At 39.1% G+C, this 25,734-nt stretch overlaps 1 protein-coding gene across 3 annotated transcripts in view; it reads right to left on the bottom strand.

The window, feature by feature from the left end:
* LOC5569925 (short-chain dehydrogenase/reductase family 16C member 6) overlaps positions 1–25,734 on the bottom strand; it is a 103,796-nt gene that overhangs the window by 36,804 nt on the left and 41,258 nt on the right. The window contains exon 1 of one of the 3 annotated variants that reach the window (XM_021840198.1): positions 9,497–10,208. The exons of the other annotated variants lie outside the window; for them this stretch is intronic. Within the exon in view, the coding sequence (XP_021695890.1) occupies positions 9,497–9,510 (14 nt within the window). The 5' untranslated portion in view covers positions 9,511–10,208. Of the gene's footprint in view, positions 1–9,496; positions 10,209–25,734 lie in introns of those variants that run through there. 3 annotated transcript variants of the gene reach the window in all.

Below are 25,734 nucleotides of genomic sequence, written 5' to 3'. Positions count from 1 at the left end.
CTCACAAGACATTCGTAGTCGAAGCTGTAAAAAGAAGTTTAGTTGGAGCCAGATTTATACCGATTAGTTGGCTGAATATTGACAGAAATGAATGTTAAGGTCATTTTTATCAGATCTGTTCTCGAAATATTAGGCATCGATATGACTTCATAAGAATAAAAAAATCTGAAATGGAAGCTTTTTATACTTAAGTTTGGATACAGGAATTATTGGCGGACCTGGCAAACGTTGTCATTAATGTATGACTAGTGATTCTTCTAGTTCAGTAGGAACCAGTTTTCCCGTGAACTTTGGATTTTGCAATAGATATCAGCTTAGGATTCACCACTAAACTGCTGTGTCATGCAAGTAACCCTCCCGGTGGGCAGTTTTTGATTGCAAAGATAAAAATTAATGATTCCAAGTTCAAAGTTTCGCCGTTATCTTGGTATAAAACGTCTTATCACCAAGGTAGATTCTAGCTGGATCGTGCGTGCGGTTACCTTTAATCTAATCACCAGCCCGTCCAAAGCTATTATTATTGCAGGCTTTACAACAACAAAAACATGTTAAACCAGCCCGTGGAAACAAAAAGATCCGAGTATCAACCACAATGGACCACTGACTGTCGGGGTACCTCATAATGGTAGCACTTTCGTTCATTGCTCGGTTCAAGGTCAATGGGCTTTACAACACGGGCCGAACGAGACCTGACCATCGCAACAAAGAACATCAACGAAGTTGCGCGCGTTCGGATGCTTCCGAAGCCATTCCATGCGCACATGTATGCCGGTTCTTGTTCTGCTTTGTGAACGCACAAGGAGTGCGACATTTACTTCCGCGTTTCCATACAGATTGTCATACGAATGCGTTGAGTGGAACACATGCATCAACGCACGGCGACATTTGGATGTTTTTGAGGTTCGCTTATTCCATCTAACGAAAAATGATCCTCTGTCTCGACAAAAAAAACTGCAAACTCGAATCGTGAAACGTGAATGACATATCAAAACAAAAACGAACAAAAAAATGTATTCATAAGCAGTCCCGTTTTTTTTGAAAAAGGGGTAGAACTGGTTTTACTGAGATCTGCGACCATCAACGTTCTATAAATAGACGCAGACAATAGTTCATGACACTTTGAATCCACTGAGCTAAGGGGTGGTTCATTAATTACGTAAGGGTTTATGGTGGGAGGGGGGGTTTGAGATTTCTTACGCGCCATATAAATAATTTTTAATTTCATACAAAAAATCTTATTATGGGGGAGGGGGGGGGTCAAAAAACCGCCAAAATTGTCTCACGTAATTAATGGACAGCCCCTAAGAATAAAAATATGTCAATAAAAAAGGATATCCAAAAATGAATATTCGGAGCATTAGCCCAGAAACCTATTCAGTTCCAGTCTGATCGTCCTTCGAATTGATTGCAAAAAAAACTTGTTTGACGTTGAAAGAAACGCCCTTCTTAAGACAAGAACATGTTCGAACGATTTCTCAAGGAGATAAAAATAGCTTGACAGAGTGTTGGTCTGAACAGCATTAAATTTTCTTTTGCCGTCATTCCGGGTTGATTGACTTCTTCGTTAGTTCGACCCATTCATGCTCATTGTGAGGTTACCGAAGTCCTTCACCATTCAACGGCAAGTTGGGCGCAACTTATCTACGCTATGGGATGTTCTTGACCCTTGATGGTTCTTCACAAACTTATTCGGTAATTAAAAAATTAGATTAATTTTGTAAACTCATAGAGTAGATTAGTTCGAAAAACTAAGAAATTTGGGAAGGAACAAGATGTTTTGTTTAGGATAGCAGGATGAAGAAAAAAGAATGTTAAATAAACGATAAGGCCAATTGGTCTTATGGATGGGCTTTGAACTGAAGCACTTACAAAATACAAACTTGAATTTTATGGTTTAATGTTGCATTTTCAGGGAAGCAGCTTCTTCTCCACTACCCAATGAATAGTCCGACAAAAAGCAGAAAAAAATGCATTGGTCTAATATTACTCAGGATTATTTAGAGTACTGCTCAGGATTAGATTAGTATCTAACTCTCATTCATCAAAAATCATGCCCTGAGCTCTATAAGAGTGATTTTCAGCATTATATACGAACTCTACTCAAGATTTTGTCAGTTTTCAATGTGGAATTATGTCTATTGTAAATTAAAAATCCACCCCAGGCTTCTGTGAGGAGCGTCCTGCCCAATAATTTGCAAGAATTCAACAATAGATTCAGAGGAGGTTTGAGAGAACCGTAACAACATTCTGTGAGAACCCTGCTTTACAGCCTTCCTGCATTTGCTTGATTCCATTTTTGCACATCAAATAAATTAAATAGTCATTACAAAAAATTCTACTCAGATACTTAATAAACTAATTACTCAGAATATTAGAAAGGTTTTCTCAGAAGCTTTGGAAGCTTCTTCCCATGTGCCTACAAAGCTTCCTAAAATATGCTTAGCAAGTTGCTCCTCGTATGCTTGTAAAAATCCATTTTAGAGGGTGTCGGGCCATTTGGCCGAATGCCGTTTGACCGAACGCCATTTGACCAAATGCCGTTTGGCCGAATTACGAACAAACAAATAATCAAATTACTACAATGCTGATGTGTAGGATTCATAAGTGATCAGCTAATTAATTAGATAATTTTTATGTGATGGGACGCCATGTTTGTCTATAGAGAAATGATAAAATCAACCAGTTGATTCAGGACGAATTCGTGAGCTCCCCATGTCGTGTCAAGACTCTAAGCTGATGGTGATGGTATGCTAGGGCTTCAAGTGTTTTTATAATGATTTAATCAGAAATGTTTTCTTCTTTTAAACATAGGCTCATACTACTATACAAGTATAAGTTATACTGCAAGTACTTTACAAGTTATACTGCTTCCATTATGATTGGCAAAAATTTAGCTTATAACTTGATATGGAACTTTACCTCCTTTAAATCATCGACAGTTCTTCGTCATTATACTATAGTGATTATTTGCATTATTGTAAGAAATTTTTTCTTCTAGTGATTATAAGCTATTCTTTCGAGAAAAAAGTATTTTTGAAAATTTTTAGAATTAAGGCTTACAATACGTTCATAAGGACTATTATTCAAAACATATTTTTATATCAAGTGTTACCTTAGGCAAGATTTCATTCCCCTAAGATTGTGAACTAAACTCTACACCATTCCTTGCGTATAGCAGTAAACCTTGGTGAACACCTATGTCAAAGTAGCTCACTGTTTCTCCGTTATGAAAAGAAGAAGCTTTAACTTGTGATTCCTAGAACTATGAAATCACTTACTTAATACGTTTCGAGGTATCAAAGCAAACCAATCCTGCAGAAGAACGAATTAGTCGTCGAAAGTTACTGCCAAAAGCTGACTACAAACGCAATGTTGGCAGCTATTACCGTTAGCAGAAAAGTGAAAAATTGCTTACATTTAGGATGTTCTACGATGGGGACGGACCTGGTGTAGTGGTTAGAACACTTGCCTCTCACGCCGAGGATCTGGGATCGAATCCCATCCCCGACATAGTCACTTTTGACGTAAAAAGTTATAGTGACGACTTCCTTCGGAAGGGGATGTAAAGCCGTTGGTCCCGAGATGAACTAGCCCAGGGCTAAAAATCTCGTTAATAAAGTCAAACCAACCAACCAAACCTAGGATGTTCTAAATAATTGAAATAACAGTGAAGAGCTAATCTTTCGTAAATCAATGATTATTTATTGAATAAGCTGAAATGGAAATTCATTACAAAGTTCACATTTATTTTCAATTTCGGTCAAATGAACCGGAACCTTTAAGAGAATTTCTTTATTACCTTGGAATGCTTCACCACAGAAATATGGACAGCTTACCCTAAGAAGTCTTAGGAAAAAATGTCCTCGAAAGTTTGGAACCTTCTTCTCTGAAGCTTGGAAGCTTTGCTTCAGAAGTCTCGACTCAGATAATTGAAAATTTTGTCGCTTCTCACAGAACTTTGGGGTGGGTTTCTTCTCAGGAGCTTGGAAGCTTCTCCTCAGAAGCTTGCAAGCTTCTTCTCACAAGCTTGGAAGCTTCTCCTCAGAAGCTTGGAAGCTTCTCCTCAGAAGCTTGGAAGCTTCTCCTCAGAAGCTTGCAAGCTTCTTTTCGGAAGCTTGGAAGCTTCTTCTCGGAAGCTTGGAAGCTTCTTCTCGGAAGCTTGGAAGCTTCTTCTCGGAAGCTTGGAAGCTTCTTCTCGGAAGCTTGGAAGCTTCTTCTCGGAAGCTTGGAAGCTTCTTCTCGGAAGCTTGGAAGCTTCTTCTCGGAAGCTTGGAAGCTTCTTCTCGGAAGCTTGGAAGCTTCTTCTCGGAAGCTTGGAAGCTTCTTCTCGGAAGCTTGGAAGCTTCTTCTCGGAAGCTTGGAAGCTTCTTCTCGGAAGCTTGGAAGCTTCTTCTCAGAAGTTTGGAAGCTTCTTCTCAGAAGCTTGGAAGCTTCTTCTCAGAAGCTTGGAAGCTTCTTCTCGGAAGCTTGGAAGCTTCTTCTCGGAAGCTTGGAAGCTTCTTCTCGGAAGCTTGGAAGCTTCTTCTCGGAAGCTTGGAAGCTTCTTCTCGGAAGCTTGGAAGCTTCTTCTCGGAAGCTTGGAAGCTTCTTCTCGGAAGCTTGGAAGCTTCTTCTCGGAAGCTTGGAAGCTTCTTCTCGGAAGCTTGGAAGCTTCTTCTCGGAAGCTTGGAAGCTTCTTCTCGGAAGCTTGGAAGCTTCTTCTCGGAAGCTTGGAAGCTTCTTCTCGGAAGCTTGGAAGCTTCTTCTCGGAAGCTTGGAAGCTTCTTCTCGGAAGCTTGGAAGCTTCTTCTCGGAAGCTTGGAAGCTTCTTCTCGGAAGCTTGGAAGCTTCTTCTCGGAAGCTTGGAAGCTTCTTCTCGGAAGCTTGGAAGCTTCTTCTCGGAAGCTTGGAAGCTTCTTCTCGGAAGCTTGGAAGCTTCTTCTCGGAAGCTTGGAAGCTTCTTCTCGGAAGCTTGGAAGCTTCTTCTCGGAAGCTTGGAAGCTTCTTCTCGGAAGCTTGGAAGCTTCTTCTCGGAAGCTTGGAAGCTTCTTCTCGGAAGCTTGGAAGCTTCTTCTCGGAAGCTTGGAAGCTTCTTCTCGGAAGCTTGGAAGCTTCTTCTCGGAAGCTTGGAAGCTTCTTCTCGGAAGCTTGGAAGCTTCTTCTCGGAAGCTTGGAAGCTTCTTCTCGGAAGCTTGGAAGCTTCTTCTCGGAAGCTTGGAAGCTTCTTCTCGGAAGCTTGGAAGCTTCTTCTCGGAAGCTTGGAAGCTTCTTCTCGGAAGCTTGGAAGCTTCTTCTCGGAAGCTTGGAAGCTTCTTCTCGGAAGCTTGGAAGCTTCTTCTCGGAAGCTTGGAAGCTTCTTCTCGGAAGCTTGGAAGCTTCTTCTCGGAAGCTTGGAAGCTTCTTCTCGGAAGCTTGGAAGCTTCTTCTCGGAAGCTTGGAAGCTTCTTCTCGGAAGCTTGGAAGCTTCTTCTCGGAAGCTGAGCTTCTCGGAAGCTTGACTTCTTCTCGGAAGCTTGGAAGCTTCTTCTCGGAAGCTTGGAAGCTTCTTCTCGGAAGCTTGGAAGCTTCTTCTCGGAAGCTTGGAAGCTTCTTCTCGGAAGCTTGGAAGCTTCTTCTCGGAAGCTTGGAAGCTTCTTCTCGGAAGCTTGGAAGCTTCTTCTCGGAAGCTTGGAAGCTTCTTCTCGGAAGCTTGGAAGCTTCTTCTCGGAAGCTTGGAAGCTTCTTCTCGGAAGCTTGGAAGCTTCTTCTCAGAAGCTTGGAAGCTTCTTCTCAGAAGCTTGGAAGCTTCTTCTCAGAAGCTTGGAAGCTTCTTCTCAGAAGCTTGGAAGCTTCTTCTCAGAAGCTTGGAAGCTTCTTCTCAGAAGCTTGGAAGCTTCTTCTCAGAAGCTTGGAAGCTTCTTCTCAGAAGCTTGGAAGCTTCTTCTCAGAAGCTTGGAAGCTTCTTCTCAGAAGCTTGGAAGCTTCTTCTCAGAAGCTTGGAAGCTTCTTCTCAGAAGCTTGGAAGCTTCTTCTCAGAAGCTTGGAAGCTTCTTCTCAGAAGCTTGGAAGCTTCTTCTCAGAAGCTTGGAAGCTTCTTCTCAGAAGCTTGGAAGCTTCTTCTCAGAAGCTTGGAAGCTTCTTCTCGGAAGCTTGGAAGCTTCTTCTCGGAAGCTTGGAAGCTTCTTCTCGGAAGCTTGGAAGCTTCTTCTCGGAAGCTTGGAAGCTTCTTCTCGGAAGCTTGGAAGCTTCTTCTCGGAAGCTTGGAAGCTTCTTCTCGGAAGCTTGGAAGCTTCTTCTCGGAAGCTTGGAAGCTTCTTCTCGGAAGCTTGGAAGCTTCTTCTCGGAAGCTTGGAAGCTTCTTCTCGGAAGCTTGGAAGCTTCTTCTCGGAAGCTTGGAAGCTTCTTCTCGGAAGCTTGGAAGCTTCTTCTCGGAAGCTTGGAAGCTTCTTCTCGGAAGCTTGGAAGCTTCTTCTCGGAAGCTTGGAAGCTTCTTCTCGGAAGCTTGGAAGCTTCTTCTCGGAAGCTTGGAAGCTTCTTCTCGGAAGCTTGGAAGCTTCTTCTCGGAAGCTTGGAAGCTTCTTCTCGGAAGCTTGGAAGCTTCTTCTCGGAAGCTTGGAAGCTTCTTCTCGGAAGCTTGGAAGCTTCTTCTCGGAAGCTTGGAAGCTTCTTCTCGGAAGCTTGGAAGCTTCTTCTCGGAAGCTTGGAAGCTTCTTCTCGGAAGCTTGGAAGCTTCTTCTCGGAAGCTTGGAAGCTTCTTCTCAGAAGCTTGGAAGCTTCTTCTCAGAAGCTTGGAAGCTTCTTCTCAGAAGCTTGGAAGCTTCTTCTCAGAAGCTTGGAAGCTTCTTCTCAGAAGCTTGGAAGCTTCTTCTCAGAAGCTTGGAAGCTTCGTCTCTCTTGGTAGCTGAGAAAGCTCAAACTCATACGCTTAGAATGCTTCAATTGAAAAGCTGGCATAGGTCAGTCAGAAGATTAATGTTCTTTCTATCAGAAGCTTGGAAGCTTCTGTTACGAAGCTTCCAAGCTTCTTTTTAGCTTTCTTTGAAGTTTTAAAGCTGCCGCTCAGAAGCTAGTAAATTTTTTTTTCTCAGATCCAGGCTTCTCATCAATTTTCTGGAAACTGACCTTCTGATGCTTGAAGTGGTTCTTCGCCAGAGCACCTCAACTTTTTGTCGAAAGCTCGGATAGCTTCTTCTCGGAAGTTGAGAAAGCTTTTACTCAATAGCTAGAAATGATTCCCCGGAAAGGTTCTTCTCAGAAGAATACAGTGCTTTTTCTAGAAGCATGAAAGCACCTTCTTTCTAGATGCATAAAAAATCTTTTAAGAAGCTTGAAAGCTTCTTCATCGAAGTCGTATTGCAATTTTTAAGTTGAAAGTTTTCATTTTATGGCCTCGGGCTGCAAATCTCGTTAATAAAGATAATAATAATAATAATTTTTCTTTTCAGATGCGTGAAAGCTTCTTGTCAGAAAATTGCAAGCTTCGAATAGAATTATAATCGGAAACGAATTGAGTTATTTTCAGAAGCTTCTTTTCAGAAACTTGACAAAAGTTTCTTTAGAAGCTTGGATGAGTTTTCTTAAAAGCCTGATAAGCTTTTCTGTAATAACTTGGAAACCTTCTCCTCAGATATTTCTCGTCGCCGGTTTGGAAAGCTTCTACTTAAGAGTTTGGGAAAGTTTCTATTCAGAAATATGGATAGCTGCTTCTCAGAAGTTTGGAAAGCTACTCTTCAAAATCGTGGAAGGCTTCTTCTCAGAAGATGAGCAAGAAAAGCTTCACACAGAAGTTGCAAAGGTTTTTCTCAAAAGTTTGGAAGGTTTCTTCTCACAAGCTTGAATTGTATCTGTTCTGAAGCTGGGAGGGCTTTCCCGCAGAAAATTGATAGCTTATTTTTACAAGCTCTTCAGCTTTTTTTTCCAGAAGCCTAGGGCATAGAACGCTTTTTCTTATAAAGAAGAACTACTACTTCTAAAATGAATTTATTCATCATCTTTCTGTTGTTGTTAGAGCAGTCCAGTATAGCACTGACGAAAGATGCGAAATCATATGATGATTTCGATGGAACACAGACGTAAACTAAAGGAGCGACGTAAGTGCCATTGAATTTCATCATGTTTTTATCTCCATAAGGGTTTTGTAATATTCAAATTGAGTGTTGGAATATTTGTAATTCAAATCCATACTTCAGACGAATAGTCTACAGCAGAAAAAACATATTCTGAGCTCTTGTAGTACCCAGCTGAACGTCTCGTCCATCTTAAGCATCAGCAATTCTCAGTGCTGCTTAGTACTTGACGCTCGAGAACTTCGCTGATACTGTTAGACACATTCATCAGCTACAATTTTGCCTAAGACCGTTTGCAAATCGGGTGTCTCAATAAATAAGGGCTTGTGCAGCCTCAGTTTTGATCCAAATGAGGCCCAATTTTGGGAGGGATTTAGATCTAGAATTAGATCTAGAATCGAATGAACGGTGCGAAGTAAAAACGATATTTTGGACCTTCCTAGTGTAGAGTCTTTTTCTCGTTTTGCAGTATTGCACTGGAAGCTTTCGTGATGCACGCCTGGTGATAAGGGAGAGAGAATGTTTTTCAAAAGATCCAGCCAATTTGTTTGCTTCGCCGAGGATTTGAACGCTGTAGCATGGATCGAAGAGTAAAGTAAAAGGGTGGATCGACAGTGTGAATCACATTAGATTAGATTAGATTAGATTATCAATGGAAAATTACTCTAATATATTGATCATTTCGAGTCATTTAACACAAAGTTTCAGTTGGGATACTTTTATTCGAGTTATTGTTCTCGAATAAAAGTATCCCAACAGAAACTTTGTGTTTTTTAATCACAAAACTTCTTTAGATTTTAAAATTCTCAAAGGGTATACAAGTTGTATCGTCCAAGGCCAAAACGTTTCCAAATTCTACAGTGTAACCTTACGTAATATTTGAAGACCGCAATAAAATGACTAACTATTCAAAATTTTAAACTGGTGAAATCATTGGGAAATGGATTATTCCACATTTGTTATGTCACATACTGAAAACACCATTTCTTCTTTAAAAAACTGACATCAAATCACTCTAAAACCCGTTTGAACCAACTTTTTTTTATCAGCACTTATGATGTTCTGTTCAAATATGAATACGCTGAACACAACAGCTATGTGAACGATGCTTCTCCCTCCGGCTATTTCCAGTCATCAGCGTTCGTGGCACGCAAAGCAAGACACACTTTTTTTTTTGCAATTGTTATTTCCATCGTCCCGATGATTTCTTATCACAAAATGCTCTACGGTAAATAAATGAGATGAGATTGTGCGCCCTCCAATCGGTATTCGTTTTGGAGTGTTTTTTCATAATGGTTTTGCTTTTTTTCTGTTACATGTAATGGACAAATGCAAGGTGCAACGAAATGCTTCACTAGTGAGATCATTCCACATCCCAATGATTAAACTATCAACGTACAGGAACCAAATGCACACATTTATCGTAAACCAAAAACCGTTGGTTAAAAATAGCTCAACGAAAATGCACTTACTCTTCTTGGGGCATTTTGCGGGCGGTTCTTCTGCTGTTCACTTCGATCAAACGACACTTTTGATGACTGCTGCCCAAAAATGGGAATCTATCCGAACCGGTCAAGAATTACAACTCAACTGGACTGTGGAAACTGATTGTGAAGAACTCTCTCTCACAATTTGCTGCAAATCGTCTTATCAGTTTTGGCCTGCGGATTACCTCCGCCGTTTTAGTTGCTCTTGTATTGTAACTTGAGGTACACCGTAAGAAATTCACCGATTGTTTCACTTATGAAGGCTTGAAATAAAACTAAGAGCAGGTTCCGTTCTCGGCAACGACTCGCGGACTTCGATCAAATTGGCGCTGCCTGGCACTGCCCTAACCCTAATCCTACCCCCTCGTGTCTTCGTATCGGTAGTTGATGCACAGTGCGACCCCAAAGGTAGCAATTTTCTCTCCAACAAAATTACAGCACGTGTGCAGGGCAAGTGTGTGCGCTATGTTCGCTAGAACGTCACTGACTTGCAATTAACTGTCGGTTAACTCGGCTCGGCTCGCGCAAATAGCTCCTAACGATTCTCGTTTTCAACAAATACTCAACTGGGGTGACGACAATTTGTGTTCCCCCCTCAAGTGCGTTGTTCTCTTCGCGTGGATTCCTGATCCTGAAGCTGTGGAAAATTCGCGACGCGACCTCGCGCTTTGACCCGATTAAGCCGCTAGTATCTAGTGAACTGAAGCGTCGTCGCACGAGATGCCGGTCTCTTATAGACAGAAGACGCCCCGTACTGGAAACCCGAAGAGATGGTGTGCAGCACACATTGCATTGCAGCAAAGAACGCCAGAATGGAACCCGAGCGCAGAACATACACGTAGCTACTTACCTACTTTACTCTGTATCATCCATTCGATAGGCCTCTGGTATCCGAGCATACCTCTAGCTACTTGCCCGCATATGAAGCACATGCGGTACATATGAAGTGCACGCTGAAGAACGGGGAGCCACCGCAATATGCGACAACAAACGGGGCCTGGTGACAAGACGCACTCAGAATTCTGGACCAAGCGAGGCGACGACGAAGACACAGTGGGCAAAATCGAGCCGTAAAACGGATTTTTTTGTTGGGCCGATGGCTTTAGTTCATGAGGTGGACTGTTTTTGACTGTTAAACTTGTGCCACGGTGTGTCTGAAACTGTCATTAACGAAACAAATGGTCCAAGAAGTTTGCACCCGACATTTGAAAGGAATACTATTTTAGCATCTTCTCTGTGAATTTGAAAATATTTCAACGAGGGAATCGAAAGTAATCGTAATTTGAAGGTTGAATAAGGTATCTGCCTTACGCCGATCTGCACTACGCGGCCAATTTTGTATTGTAACGCCCGATTTTGTATATTCGGCCCGAAAAATTTGATACTTTCGCAAAAAAAGCTCCTCAAAATAATTCTTTATTGCTTAAGGAATTTCTATAGAGATTCTTACAGAAATTCATAATTGAATTTATTAAAGAATTCCTCTATGTATGTCTATCTGGACTTCAGTAATTTCTACATCAATTCCATCTTCAAACCTTCCAGAGATTCTTCAGGGATTTATCCTAGAATACCTACACAGATTGAACTCTTTCAGAATTTCTTGCACGAATTCTTTCAGATATTACTTCAAAATGCCTTTAAGACCAGCAATTACTCTATCGATGGTTATAAAGATTCCTTTAGTAATCACTCTACGGACCTCAAAAGATTCATCGATACAAATCAATTGAAAGTTCTCCAAGTGTTCCTCCATTATACTACCTAATAGTATTGACGACGTGTACATGCGAAAGGTTTATCACAAAAAAATAGGCATCACCAAATCTTTCACCATTCGAAAATATAGATTTTAGCTTTCATTTGACGTATTCCCCAAAAAAAAAATCCACCGAGGGATCCCGAAAATTTTTTTTATTTTAAATTTTCGTTCTTTATAATACATTATTTTTAAATGTAATCATTGTGAAAGACAGTTAAATTGATCTTTAGCTTAATAATAGCTTCTATTCCAAATAAAAGTTCATAAAATAAATACATGTTGGGTTTTATTTAGTGAAAAAACAAAACTGTCCTATGTGATTTTGAGGATTTAATGAGCCATAGGACACTTATTCGATTAGATATGTTGAAAGTTCGACTGTTGAACATTTATTTATACTGCGGAAGTATATTGATCCGCTGTTTCCTTTCATGGTTAGAATACATTAAAAGTTCTTCTTTTTCTTCTTCTGTGATCGTGTGGTCTATGAGTGTGATCTTGTTAGTCTATTTTTGTGCTGGGATGAGTTATCTGAGAATTCTCTCGCGACACTGCGCGATAAAACTATTATGAGGTTCATAAGAAGTATAATCGATCATCATTACAACAGCCTGCGAAAGGAATCGAAATATGCTTAAACGCTACAGGCTTCAGCAAAAAACTTCAAAAATGCTCTTTGAATATATTATTGAGGCACCTCGCAGATTTTCCTGATAGTATTGATAGCATAACAGCAATGACACAATCTTCACAATTACTGTAATAATTGAAACACGTAAGCAGCTTAAAAATATGGTTAATTATGTGGTTAATGGTAAATACTATGAGGTGGATCAACAGAGTAGGGTTATTGCAATTTAATGTAGATTTTCAAGACTTCCTTCCAAGAGTTTCAATATCTCAAAAATATACCCTCCCATTCGTGCGCCCATCAGCAAACATGCTATCACAAGGTGATTGATTCATTAGATTTTGAAAATATTATATTTGGTTGAAAAACATTTATTGGAATATGTATCTGAATTACTTACTTATACGTTTCACTTGCCCTAGGCTATCATCTACTAGCACATCAACCATTATAGAAAATAAAAAAAAAAACACAGTTTTCAACAGACTGTAGAATTTATCTCTTATCACTTATTTTCTCACTACAAAATTAGTAAATCAAGCATCTTCGTGTATCATATTAATTGTGAAAAAGATGAAAATATGAACACAGCAGCAAGTTTTATTGATGTGTAAAAATGGTTCATAAGATCAATGTTTCGTCTCAATCGTTTTCAGCTTGAATTTGTACGGAATTATCCACTGAAATATGTAGGTGAAGAAAAAGCTACGTGAAATTGTTATGAATTACGTTTTTTCAGGAAGGTTGGTTCGATCTCACCAGCCGAGAATATTTTTCTTACACACAATCCGTGCTGGAAAAGTTCGCATCACGAAGCAGCTCGCGAGTGTATACCAACGCATAACAAACATCACAGACTCGGGAACTGGCTAGGTGTGAGTGCACCCGCACCCGTCTACTCGGGAGAACATGACAAAAGAAGTAGCAACAAGCTCGGGAGCGTTTACTCGCGAATAACCGAGCAAGGTGTGATTTATTATGGTTTTGACAGACAAATTAATTGTATAACCACCATATCGATAGTAAACTACTAGTTTGTAGTCGAAAGCCCTTGGAAACCATAAATCTCGGATGGGAAGCAGCTTTTTTCCCAAAAGAACAATATGACCCTGAACAGCTCGAACACGTTCGCGAATCACTTTTAGCTTCAGTTACTCGGGAGCCGACAGATGCGAGTAAACCAGCGCTCTGACGCTCGGGAGCGTTTGGTTTTGTTTTTGTTCCAACTCAGAAGAAATGTTCGCCACTTTCCATCACTGCATACAATATACAAACACATTAATGAACGATTGACGAAGAAAATTCTCAGTTAATAAGTATCCAAAGAACTCTGAGGAGCTGGCTTTGTCCCAATAGGGGTGTAATTCCAAGCAGAAGAAGAAGAAAGTTCATGTATTCTAACCATGAAAAGAAACAGTTATATGCTAGAATCAAATACACACTTAAACCAGAAAGCCGATCTCAGCTATTCAAATCTTGGTTAGAGGTCGTTTGCTGACATCTCAACAAAAGTGACGTTTGATGTCAGCGGCACTCAAATGTGCTGCTTTAAATGAACTTTTTTAACTTACATATCAGTTGAAATTCATTTGCTGAACGCTGATCTTGGTAAAAACATGAAAATTAGCCGAACTCAACTGATTGTGTACTTCCACTGTACGAATAAGTGTCCTATGGCTTATTAAATCCACAAGATCACATAGGACAGTTTTGTCCATTATAATATAATACCTTATATATTTTAGTTCTATCAACTCTTATTTGAAATTTAGGTTACCATCGAGTTTGAGAGAAAAAAAACTGCCTTTTACCATGTTTACATATAAAAATAGTGTACTCCAAGGAACAAAAATTTAATATTAAAAAAATGTTCGAGATCCCTCGGTGGATTTTTTTGGGGAACACTTTGCTCATTAAATAACATGATAACCAAGTCACCAACTGGTTCAGTTATTCACCCCTGCTCGAGTTTCAGTTATTTAACATTGATATGCGTAATTGTTAGTTTTGATTTGGATGTCCTTTTTAAGTATTGTTATCTTATGTTACATGTGTTTTTTGGGGAAAAAATGGTGTGCTAATAGGTGTTACGCCCACTGTAGATATTCCTCTTAGTGCTCCTTCAGAATTTTCATAACGCTTTCCGCAAATTCATCTCTTCACCTTTCAAATGTATAAGAAAAATTTCGCCTATGATACCGCATGCAAATTTGTTCAAAAATGATCATGATGCACTAGTTCATGAACTACTCTACTTTAATTCTTCCAAAAACAAAAAAAACTTCGATTTATTTCTTCAAAAGTTTTTCCAAGTATTGTTCATTTTTTTTCCATCCTAAGTAATCCTCAATCATTTTTTAGGGATACTTCAATAAACTTGTTTGGGTACTACTTCAGGAGTTCTTTCAGAAATTGCTCAAAGCGTTTCTTCAGAAATTCATTCAAACGCTCTTGAGATTCAGTAACGGCATTTCCTCTAAGATTTGCTCTTAGGATTCATCCCAGAACTCTTTCAGTAATATACCCAATATTTTTGTCTTGTATTTCTGAAGGGGTGTTGAGATATTTTCTCGAAATAAATCGAAACTTCTCTTGGTGGATGGTTTAAAGATAATTTTATTTAGTCATATTTCGTCAGGTTTTTTATAGTGAACATAATATTCTATCGATGCTTATATAAGTTCAGTACTAGCTTCTGCGTAGTTCATATGCAAGATAGCACACATTGATATAATCAATGAAGGGGGTCGCATGCAAGCTGCAAAGCTATATGTTCCCCTTAAAGCTCTCCATGCAACATTGCATACAAGCTTATATACTACACTGTGTTGAATCCAAGTTAAAGCTAGCAGATGTCTTGTTTTTAATTATGAATCGTTGTTTACGGCTGACCAGCCGAGTGGAAGTTTAACAACTACCGAAAGCTAAACATTACATAATCTGCAATTGGATTAAATGGACAATTTGATGTTAAGTTTCTGCGTTCATGGGTCCTCTCATGGCGTAGTGGTAACGCGCCCTAACTAGAGATCAGGGAGTCGTGAGTTCGATTCTCATTGAGAAGACGTGTAACTTTTTCGCAAAACTTCACATCAATTTGTCCATTTAATCCAATTGCAAAATATATGTAATGTTTAGCTTTCGGTAATTGTTAGCAGATGTCGTTTATGATGTCAGTAGTAGTCAGTCAGATGATTAATGAATGGCAAATTGTTATTGTATACATTTCACTCTTCAGTTATGATCGACTAATTACCGAGTGAAATGTTATTCTCAACAAGAGGTTCCTCCAAAGTTTTCTCCAGAATATAGGGTAACCAATATATTTTGGAGCCCCTGGGCCATTTTCCTGCAAATTTCTCAGTTTAAATCGAAAGACCAACTCAATTGGCATGCCATTTGGAAAGATAGGACTATTTCGCACTTGCATCAACCATTTGTACATAAAAAAAAGTGTTTATTTTATCTGAAATTAATTTAATTTAAGGTGACGATGAATCGAAGCCAAACTTCAAATTTTCAAGAGCACGGATCTGGAGAACCGAACACCCATTTGAGCTGAAAACTTTATCGATTGGTCACCACCAGCTTGTGATCAATCGATTAAGTTTTCAGCCTGAACGGATGTTCGGTTCTCCAGATTCGTGCTCTTGAAAATTTGAGGTTTGGCTTCGATTCATCGTCACCTTAATCGGTTCATCCATGCAACCGTTACAACACGTTACACACAGAAATTGAATCCGTCAGAAATTTTTCAAATGTAAACAAAAATGTTTTTCAAATTTATGCACTAAAAGCGTAGAATATCTTCGGATTTCCATTGTCAATGGATTGGTTAGACTATGGGCAAGCATATAATACAACCAGTGTCGTAGACTTTGTCGCCAAACGGTAAAAAATGCCGGGGGTCCAAAAGATATACTTTGAGGGTCTAAAATGTATTGGTGTGTCCAAAATAATGAAAAAACAGTGCTTCACAATTCAATTATTTTCGACATTTTTTAGATCCTCCATGATCGTCGTGTCATTTTTATCTCGTAGGGGAAGTTTTTCTCTACATTTTGGCATGTTCTTTGACTTGGTTACGCTGTGCAATTAATTAGTTGGGACATAAAACTAAAATCACTTCCTCAGGGGGTTCAAAATACGACCGTTGCCCTATTCCAAGCAAGTCAATATAATAACATTTATTGCTGGTATAATTTTTGAAAAATTCTTGTTTTTTCAGTATTTCTTCTAGAATTTCTTCCATCATTAGTGCAAGGATTCTTCGAAGAGTTCTCCCAATAGTCCAGCGAAACATTTCCGGTTGATTTTACAGTGGTATAAAAATGTCCCAAGTAATTGAATAAAACGATGTATCATTATGTCATCATATTCTGTGGGATATAATAAAAAAATCGCTAGTCCCTTACACGAGCTGATTGCATGCAGAGTTAAAACGATGTACACGTCGAAAAAAATTTAAGAGGGGATTTATTTCAGTCTTAGAAGACAAATTATATTTTTTTCAATCGATTTTCGCAAAACCGTAGAGAGTAACTTAAGCCGATTTGAAAAAAAGTAATCGAGAAATATCCCGAGCAGCAGAAAATAACTACTGAATATCAAACTAAGGTATTCCATACCAGATAATTGCACACAATCATGCAAGCTCATATGTTGCATACATATGAACGTTTGTTCATATGTTCAGATGGGTGAAAAATGCACCGTTGGGGTAAAACGTGCCACCCTCGGTTTGAATAAACGACGTCCTTTGGAACACTGATTGTTTTCCTGCCAAAAATCGGGTGAAAATCAAAAAAACGTTTTTCGCTGTTTTCGTTGCAATTTTGTGTTATTTTCTAGGTCATTTTGGAGGTCGATAAACAACAAACCCTTTGAAACTATTACCGATAACCGCCTTGTGCACTCCCATAGTTTGTATTCTATGCGAAAACAGTGTTGAATTTATCCCTGAAAAGCGTATTGAAGGGCTCAAACTTTAATCAACTCGTGAAGCAAAACGGCCACTCCTATTTCGTAACACCAAAACAGCCGTTTGAATTCAAATTCCAGCAAACGTAATGCCACGCTGTGTTACGTTCCAATTTGAACCTTTCAATTGCACATTTTTCAAATCAACATGTATACTATAATTGAACAATGAGCCTATGCATGCTATAAAACGTTTGACTTTTACTGTGTGCTCTGTTTTCAAGTTGCCCGTGAGAGAGAGCGAGACAGCATCAACACACGGCGCACAGTAAAAGTCAAAAGAACAAAAGAATTTATAGCACGTACAAAGGCTCATAACATCTGCTTAAATGCCCTTATGTATGCAACGTATATACAAGCATGATTGCGCATGCGTACCTACGCGCGTACGGCTAACGCTGAGCTCAGGTGGCGCGTTTTACCCCGCAAAAAAAAGTGCAGATAAGCAAGCATTTTTTTTAAATGAATTAACTCTAGAAAAATGATAATGAATGGCTGTTACTATTCGATAGAAAACATGTTTGTCTATCAGATAATGATTAAAAAAGAGCTTATAATAATGTACTTCATAGCTAAAATCGCTTGCTTCTTTAGACGGCGCGTTATGCCCCCAGTTACCCTAATAGTATACATGCTAATGGGAAAAATGTACATTTGTAAGGTTCCAATTTGCGCATAACTTCAAGAAGCCGTTTATAAATTACGTAATGGGCAATGGGGGAAGGGGGAGTTTGAAATTTCCACCGGTACTTATGCGAAGCCGCCATCTTTTCGAACCCAACACACTTAATCTCAGAATTTCATTTTGGTAAAGTTAAATGACGAATACACTCGGTAAAGCTTAGTTTACTGAAATCTCGTTTAATTTTGACAGATAAATAAAACTTCAAAATTCAAATTGACGAATTTCGGTAATTCACATATAGAACCAATTAATTTGCCATATTAATCAGCAAAAGATTGATTTCTCCGAATTTCGGCAAAGAACAACTGTCAAAATCGAAAAAAAACGCTGCTTATATTGAAAATACATTAACACGTTGAACGCATTAACACTCCTTGAAGTTCTATGTGCAAACTTGAGATTTATTATTCGTAGGTTGATATCAAGTAAGTAATTTACTTTTTATTTGATAATCAGCAAAATTGATCGTGCGTATAAATGACCTATCCAGTTCCTTAGAGATTCATAGCTTGTTTTTATTTTCAGTTAATGTTCTGGAGCATCTCGTCGTATCAAAGAAGAACGGCAATCAGTGGCCAGTGGACCATTATCCAAGGATTTGTGTAAATGACAATAAAAAAGACAATTGAAACCTTGGATGAATTGTAACCTCCTGAATAAAATTTTAAAATATGATTTAATACACTTATGGTGGTAAGCTCCATCGAAGTTAATACGCGATTGGCGTATTAACTTCGATGGAGCTTACCACCATTAATGTATTATGCCACCCTCATCATTAGTTTTAGTTCTGGTTCTTCTTTTTTCTTTTTGCCTCCATAAAAAACCGAAAATATTTTGCTGAATTTCGGTAACAAGTGCCGAGATTTTCGGCAACGGATTACAGATCTATTAGTAAAATTTTGACAGCTGAGCTGGTCTCCTCATTTCGCAGTATAGGCAGTGTAGCATAGCGGTAGAGGACCGGTGCATACACGAGGCTGTCATTTTCATAGAAGAACTGTCAAAGAGCTTCCCGATCAGCTGTTTTGGAACGTCATGTGAATAGGCCTATAGTCGGCACTTTGAACTTTTAGGTTTTTATTTTGGGCAATTTTTAATAACAGTAGCTGAATTTTTATATATTATGACACTGAAGAATTTTGTGCAAATAAATACTGATATCCTAATTTTAATCGCCATTATTTTGTCTGTAATAAACTGATAGCAATGAAATTTTGCTGATAATATTATTTCTTTGTAACAGATTAAATACTTCACAAACTGAAGCTCAAAAAGATCCATGTTTTAACCAGTTTTTGCCCACTGTGCAGTGATGGAAGGATAGGACGGGGAGCGGTGATACAAATGGCACTATACTACGCTGATGTTGCAGCAGCTGGTAGTTAGAACGCCCGAGAACTACATACAACCAACCAGCCAACCACTCTCGGTGCGGTTCGGTTCTCTTCAGAGCAGGCTCCGGTTTTTGGGGTGAACGGTGCCCAACTACTCACTCACTGCATGCAAGCAGGGAAAGTAGGTATTAATCGCGCCATTGGAATATCTTCTAGATAAAAGGTATTTAAGATAAATTATATTATTCCATACAATATCTCTATCAATTTTAACGCCTTTTACAATTGAAAAATAAAAATAATTCAAAAACGATTTTGGAAACCTTGGGCGCAAAGGATGTAGGGCAGAATGCGCTATACTTAATGGTTAATTTACATACAAAGGTATCGACCGTGATAACTATATTTTGAATTTGTTTATCGGCATATCGGTCTATTTTGCTCGAAGTAAGAGGAAGCATGGATAAGAAAGTAATGAATACTAGATGGATAGGTACCGTAAGGGAACGGCGAGAGAAATTGTATTAGATGTTGAAGAGGGCATATCATATGAAACAGTATTACTTGAAACGTCCTTCCTTGTGGCTAACGTCCCCTATGGGAACGGCTTGGGTGTGTTTTGAGAATGACACTACCAAGGCAGCCAAGGCTGTCTTAATCATTAACTATCGGGGAAATTGAAATTATGTCGCAAAAGCACAAGCTCAATCCTCAATCCAATGACTGTTTCTAGTAATTGCGGTTTCCCTTTGTATCCAAATTGAGTTTTGCCTTACGGGCGCATATTACTCCGTCTTCCCCTAATAAGCAGTAAGGATGTGAAGTACACCGCGAATGTTTACGATATGACGCGCAATTATGGGAGAAAACTGGTTTCCTCGAAGTGGTTCGCTCGAGAACAATTGACTCCTCCGGGGGGAACGTTGCTTCCTTCTGCCAATCACGTAGATTTTTATTTTATTTTTATATTTTCAGAGTTGAAGAAGTGTTGAATATTCTAGTAGTTTTAGCAGGAATTGATATTTAAATGAAAGTGATGCAAGCATTACCATACCAGTTGCCAAAGTCGTACAGTCACCCATTGCCAGTGCAAGCACGCTGGTGCTGTGTAGCACTAGCGAGCTTTTTTCACGAATGTTGCGAAACATGCAACATAATGTTAAAAGAACAACGTGTCTCCAATATTGACCATCCATAGCTTCATTATCGACCAATGTAACAATTCCTCTGTTCAATTAGAGAATCATCTTGTGACAATAATGGTACAAAAAAAAAACTGGTGCCTGAAAAATGCTTCCAAAAATCATTAAAGTTTCTGGCAAGTAGCTTCGAATGTTTCTAACAAGTAGATAATTTCGAATCGATATCAAATCGAAATCGAATCTAAATCGAATCGAAATCGAATCGCAATTGAATTGATAGTCCATCTCAAGCTTTTTAGAGCTCAAACACGTGTCGGCTGGAAATAAACCAGACTGGTAGACGCCACCTCCAATCAGCTATACTTATGCATATGAATCGAGGAAGTAGTCTTATCCATACGTAATCTACATGGAAGCTGTTATCCGACGAATGACCAACACAAAATATCACTCGCGATCAGCATCACGCACGTTTGAAATCATTATCTGATCAGTGGAGGCATTAGGAATTATCACTGCTGACAAAGCCGAAAGAACAAATTGAGCCATACGGTTTATCGGATTTGTTTCCATTGTGAGTCATTCCAACTAGTTTCTGCTGTAAACCAGACCAACATTCGGATGGAAATTCACGTGTCTGCAGGAGATTTAAGAAACAAACCCGAAATTTTAAATGCAGCATCGGTCACAAAGATTATTGCTTGTCATTTTGGTGGCTTTAACGTGTTGTATTTGGATTATGATGTATATAATTAAGATTAACGAGAACAATCCATGGGGACCAGATTTGGGAAAAAAGATACGGCAGGCTTTTTCCATTTGAATCAAACTTGTACTGCAAGACCTGTTACGGGTTCAACAATCAATACATTTTTGTACCTCTTGCTAATTTTTCTAAGGGCTTTAGTTTAGATTTTCTTACATTTTCTTATTTCTACTCGTTTATGATCAACATTTTGATGTCTGTTATCTAAAAGCTTCATTTTACACAGAATCATCTCGGGATTCTCATAACTATCCTCTCAGGGTTCTCATCAGAATCCTCTCAGGACTTGTATCAGAATCATCTCAAGATTTTCATCAGAATCCACTCAGAATTTTTATCAGAACCCTCTCAGAATTCTCATCAGAATTTTCTCAGGATTATCTGAGTCCTCTCAGCATTCTCATCAGAATCACCTCAGCTTATAAGAATCCTCTCAGGATTCTCATCAGAATCCTCTAAGGACAGGCATCATAAGCCTTTTAAGAATCTCATCAGAATCCACTCAAAATTTTCATTAGAATCCTCTCAGGTTTCTCTTCAGAATCCTATCGGGATTCTCATCAGAATCATCTCATAATTCTCATCAGAATTCTCTCAGGATTCTCATCATAATCTTCTCAGGATTCTCATAAGAATCCTCTCAGAATTCTCCTCAGAATCCTCTCAGGATTCTTATCTGAATTTTCTCAGGATTCTAATTAGAGCCCTCTCGGAATTTTCATCAGAAATTCCCCAGGATTTTTTTTTTTTGAGAATTGCTGGAAGTTTTTCACTCATTGCGCGGTACCTTGGAACAATTCTTGAAACAATTTCTAGTGACTGTTGAAAAAACCAGAAATTGATACGGTTTTTCTGATTCAAATTTTGACCAATAAAACACATATCTCTGCTCATAAGGTTGAGAAAATGCGTTCCATCAACATGCACCTTAGCCCTCACCTTCAAATTGGTCGCCTCAAACCTTAACCTACTCAATATCCGGCGAACAAGAAATCCGCGCAGCCACAAATACGCTACCGTTCCATCGAAAGATATCCCCGAGAACAACTTGCTAAGCATATCACCATAAATGCAGAAAGTGCCCGGCATAAAGGCCACAGAACCGGCGCAAACAACTCCCGGCGACCGATAATTAGCCACGAGGGTCAGCCCAATAAATTCTCACCTCTTCAACTTGACCGTGCGTCGTCGCAAGTCGCAAGCTCGCCGCCTCCGTCCGACCGGATCCACCAATTATGGTGCGGATAGGGTTGCCACATTTAGTTAATAGTTTATATACGAAATTGGGAAGTCGAATCTTTACACTGAAACCTGAAATGTTAGAATGATCGAAATTTCATCCTCATGTTATACTGTGCGAAAATATGTAAGAGGACTGATCTGAACTAACTAGTGAAATTGAACAATCCGACTTGGATTTTTTTTTTTGCAGAATTCGTTCATATTTAATTTTAAATTAAGCGAAGAAAAACATCACATCTGATCCATGATCAGTAATGTTTCGCATTGTAACAAGCGTGATAAATAAGAACAGCGAACGAGAGTCCCAAAGAGAGCAATGATTAACCGTTGAGGAGACAACGCAGTGAACTGGACTATCGAAATTCATAAATTTTGCCTTAAGAAAGATGGAATTATTATTGCAATTCGAATGCTTTATGTATCGTTTTGGTATCCCCCTATATCAAGGCGTCGATAGGCGCAGGGTGTACGTACGAGCCTTTCGATCGCAAAGTCCATGGTTCGATTCCAGGTTGCCGCGAAAAAATATTTTTGTTTTCATAAGGTAAATATATGAATTTCAACCCGATTTCTTGTGGCGAATTTTTATCAGGGGTTCCCTATGTTTAACGATAGTCTAATAGCCTGAGTGTAGATGCTTTATTACAGGCGTGAAAAAAGAGAACAGTTGATCCAGTTTTGCAACAATTAATAGTAAACATTTTAAAAGGCGAAAAAAGTACAAGTACCGCTGAAAGAGTACGTATGGTAACCCTACCGTAGAGAGCAACAGTTTTCACTCCCTTGCCTATACCTTCGCGGCTGCGCAGTACAAGAATCCGGCGAACTTGTGCAAGGTCCTGTCAAGATCGCTGCTAACTTGCGTGCCGGCATGAATGTCGAGGTCAGACGGTTTAATATGCGCACTCGGCCCGGTGGGGTTCACCATCATAAACGCGGGCAGAAGGAAAGCGTCTAGCTTGGTTGGTTCTCATAAGTGGCTGACGAGAGTTGACCCCGAAGGGTCATGAAGGCACACACGAGAGTAAATTGAAGCTTAAAGTCAAAAAAAAATACTGGCTCTGATTCTGATGAGAATCATAAGAGGAATCCGATGAAAATTGTTAGAGAATTCTGCTGAGAATCCGGAGAGGTTTTCATGAGAATCCTGAAAGGATTCTGATGGGAATCCTGAGAGGATTCTGATGGGAATCCTGTGAGGATTCTTATTAGAATCGTGAGAGTATTTTGATAATAAACCTAAAAGGATTCTGATGAGAATCCTGAGAGAATTCTAATGAAAATACTGAAAGGATTCCGATGATAATCCTGAGAGGATTCCGATGAGAATCCTGAGAGGATTCTAATGAGAATCCTGAGAAGATTCTGATGAGAACCTTGAGAGGATTCTGATGAGAATACTGAGTGGTTTCTGATGAGAATCCTGAGAGGATTCTTGGAGGGTTTTGATGAGAGTCCTGAGAAGGTTTTGATGAAAATCATGAGAGCATTCTGATAACAATCCTGAGAGAGATCTGATGAGAATTCCTGAGAGGATTCTGATGAGAATCTTGGTTTTGATGAAAATCATGAGAGCATTCCGATAACAATCCTGAGAGAGATCTGATGAGAATTCCTGAGAGGATTCTGATGAGAATCTTGGAAGATTTTTTATGAGAATCCTAAGAGGATTCTGATAAAAATTCTTAGCGAGTTCTGCTGAGAATCCTGAGACGATTCTGATGAGAATCCTGAGAGGAATCTGATGATAATCCTGAGAGGATTCTTATGAGAATCCTGAAAGGTTTCCGATGAGAATCTTGAGAGGATTTTAATGGGAATCCTGACAAGATTCTGATGAAAATCTTGAGAGGATTCTGATGAGTATACTGAGAGGTTTCTGATGAGCATCCTAAGAGGATTCTTAGAAGGTATTGATGATAATCCTGAGAGGGTTTTGATGAAAATCATAAGAGGATTCTGATAATAATGCTGAGAGGGATCTGATGAGAGAATTCTGATGAGGATCTCAGAATCATTTTAATGAGAATACTAAGAGGATTCTGATGAAAATTCTTAGTGAGTTCTGCTGAGAATCCTGAGAGGATTCTGATGAGAATCCTGAGAGGTTTCCATAAGAATCCTGAATGAATTCTGATAAGAGTCCTGAAAGGATTGTGATAACAATCCTGAGAGAGATCTGATGAGAATTCCTGAGAGGATTCTGATGAGAATCTGGAAGGATTTTATATGAGAATCCTAAGAGGATTCTGATGAAAATTCTTAGCGAGTTCTGCTGAGAATCCTGAGACGATTCTGATGAAAATCCTGAGAGGAATCTGATGATAATCCTGAGAGGATTCTTATGAGAATCCTGAAAGGTTTCCGATGAGAATCTTGAGAGGATTCTAATGAGAATTCTAAGAAGATTCTGATGAAAATCTTGAGAGGATTCTGATGAGAATACTGAGAGGTTTCTGATGAGCATCCTGAGAGGATTCTTAGAAGGTATTGATGATAATCCTGAGAGGGTTTTGATGAAAATCATAAGAGGATTCTGATAACAATGCTGAGAGGGATCTGATGAGAGAATTCTGATGAGGATCTCAGAATCATTTTGATGAGAATACTAAGAGGATTCTGATGAAAATTCTTAGTGAGTTCTGCTGAGAATCCTGAGAGGATTCTGATGAGAATCCTGAGAGGTTTTCATGTGAATCCTGAATGAATTCTGATAAGAGTCCTGAAAGGATTGTGATGAGAATCCTGAGAGGATTCTGTCGAGAATCCTGTGGAAGTTCTGAAAAGAATCCAGAGATGATTCCAATGAGAATCCTGAGAAGATTCTGATGGGAATCCTCAAAAGAATATGATGAGAATCCAATGAGGTTTCTGATGAGAATTCAAAGAGGATTCTGATGAGAATTCAAAGAGGATTGTGATGAGAATCCTAAGAGGATTCTGATGAAAATCCTGAAAGGATTGTGATGCGAACCCTGAAAGGATTCTAATGAGAATCCTGAGAGGTTTCTGATGAGAATCCTGAGAGGATTCTTAGAGGGGTTTGATGAGAGTCCAGAGTGGGTTTTGATGAAAATCATGAGAGCATTCTGATAACAATCCTGAGAGAGATCTGATAAGAATTCCTGAGAGGATTCTGATGAGAATCTTGGAAGATTTTTTATGAGAACCCTAAGAGGACACTGATGAAAATTCTTAGCGAGTTCTGCTGAGAATCCTGAGACGATTCTGATGAGAATCCTGAGAGGAATCTGATGATAATTCTGAGAGGATTCTTATGAGAATCCTGAAAGGTTTCTGATGAGAATCCTGAAAGGGTTCTGATGAGAATCTTGAGAGGATTCTAATGAGAATCCTGAGAAGATTCTGATGAAAATCTTGAAAGGATTCTGATGAAAATACTGAGAGGTTTCTGATGAGCATCCTGAGAGGATTCTTAAAAGGTATTGATGATAATCCTGAGAAGGTTTTGATGAAAATCATAAGAGAATTCTAATAACAATGCTGAGAGGGATCTGATGAGAGAATTCTGATGAGGATCTCAGAAAAATTTCGATGAGAATACTAAGAGGATTCTGATGAAAATTCTTAGTGAGTTTTGCTGAGAATCCTGAGAGGTTTTCATGAGAATTCTGAATGAATTCTAATAAGAGTCCTGAAAGGATTGTGATGAGAATC

This window comes from Aedes aegypti, chromosome 1, assembly GCF_002204515.2.
Source record: "Aedes aegypti strain LVP_AGWG chromosome 1, AaegL5.0 Primary Assembly, whole genome shotgun sequence".
NCBI classification, from domain to species: domain Eukaryota; kingdom Metazoa; phylum Arthropoda; class Insecta; order Diptera; family Culicidae; genus Aedes; species Aedes aegypti.
This window is presented reverse-complemented; position numbering and strand designations above follow the sequence as displayed.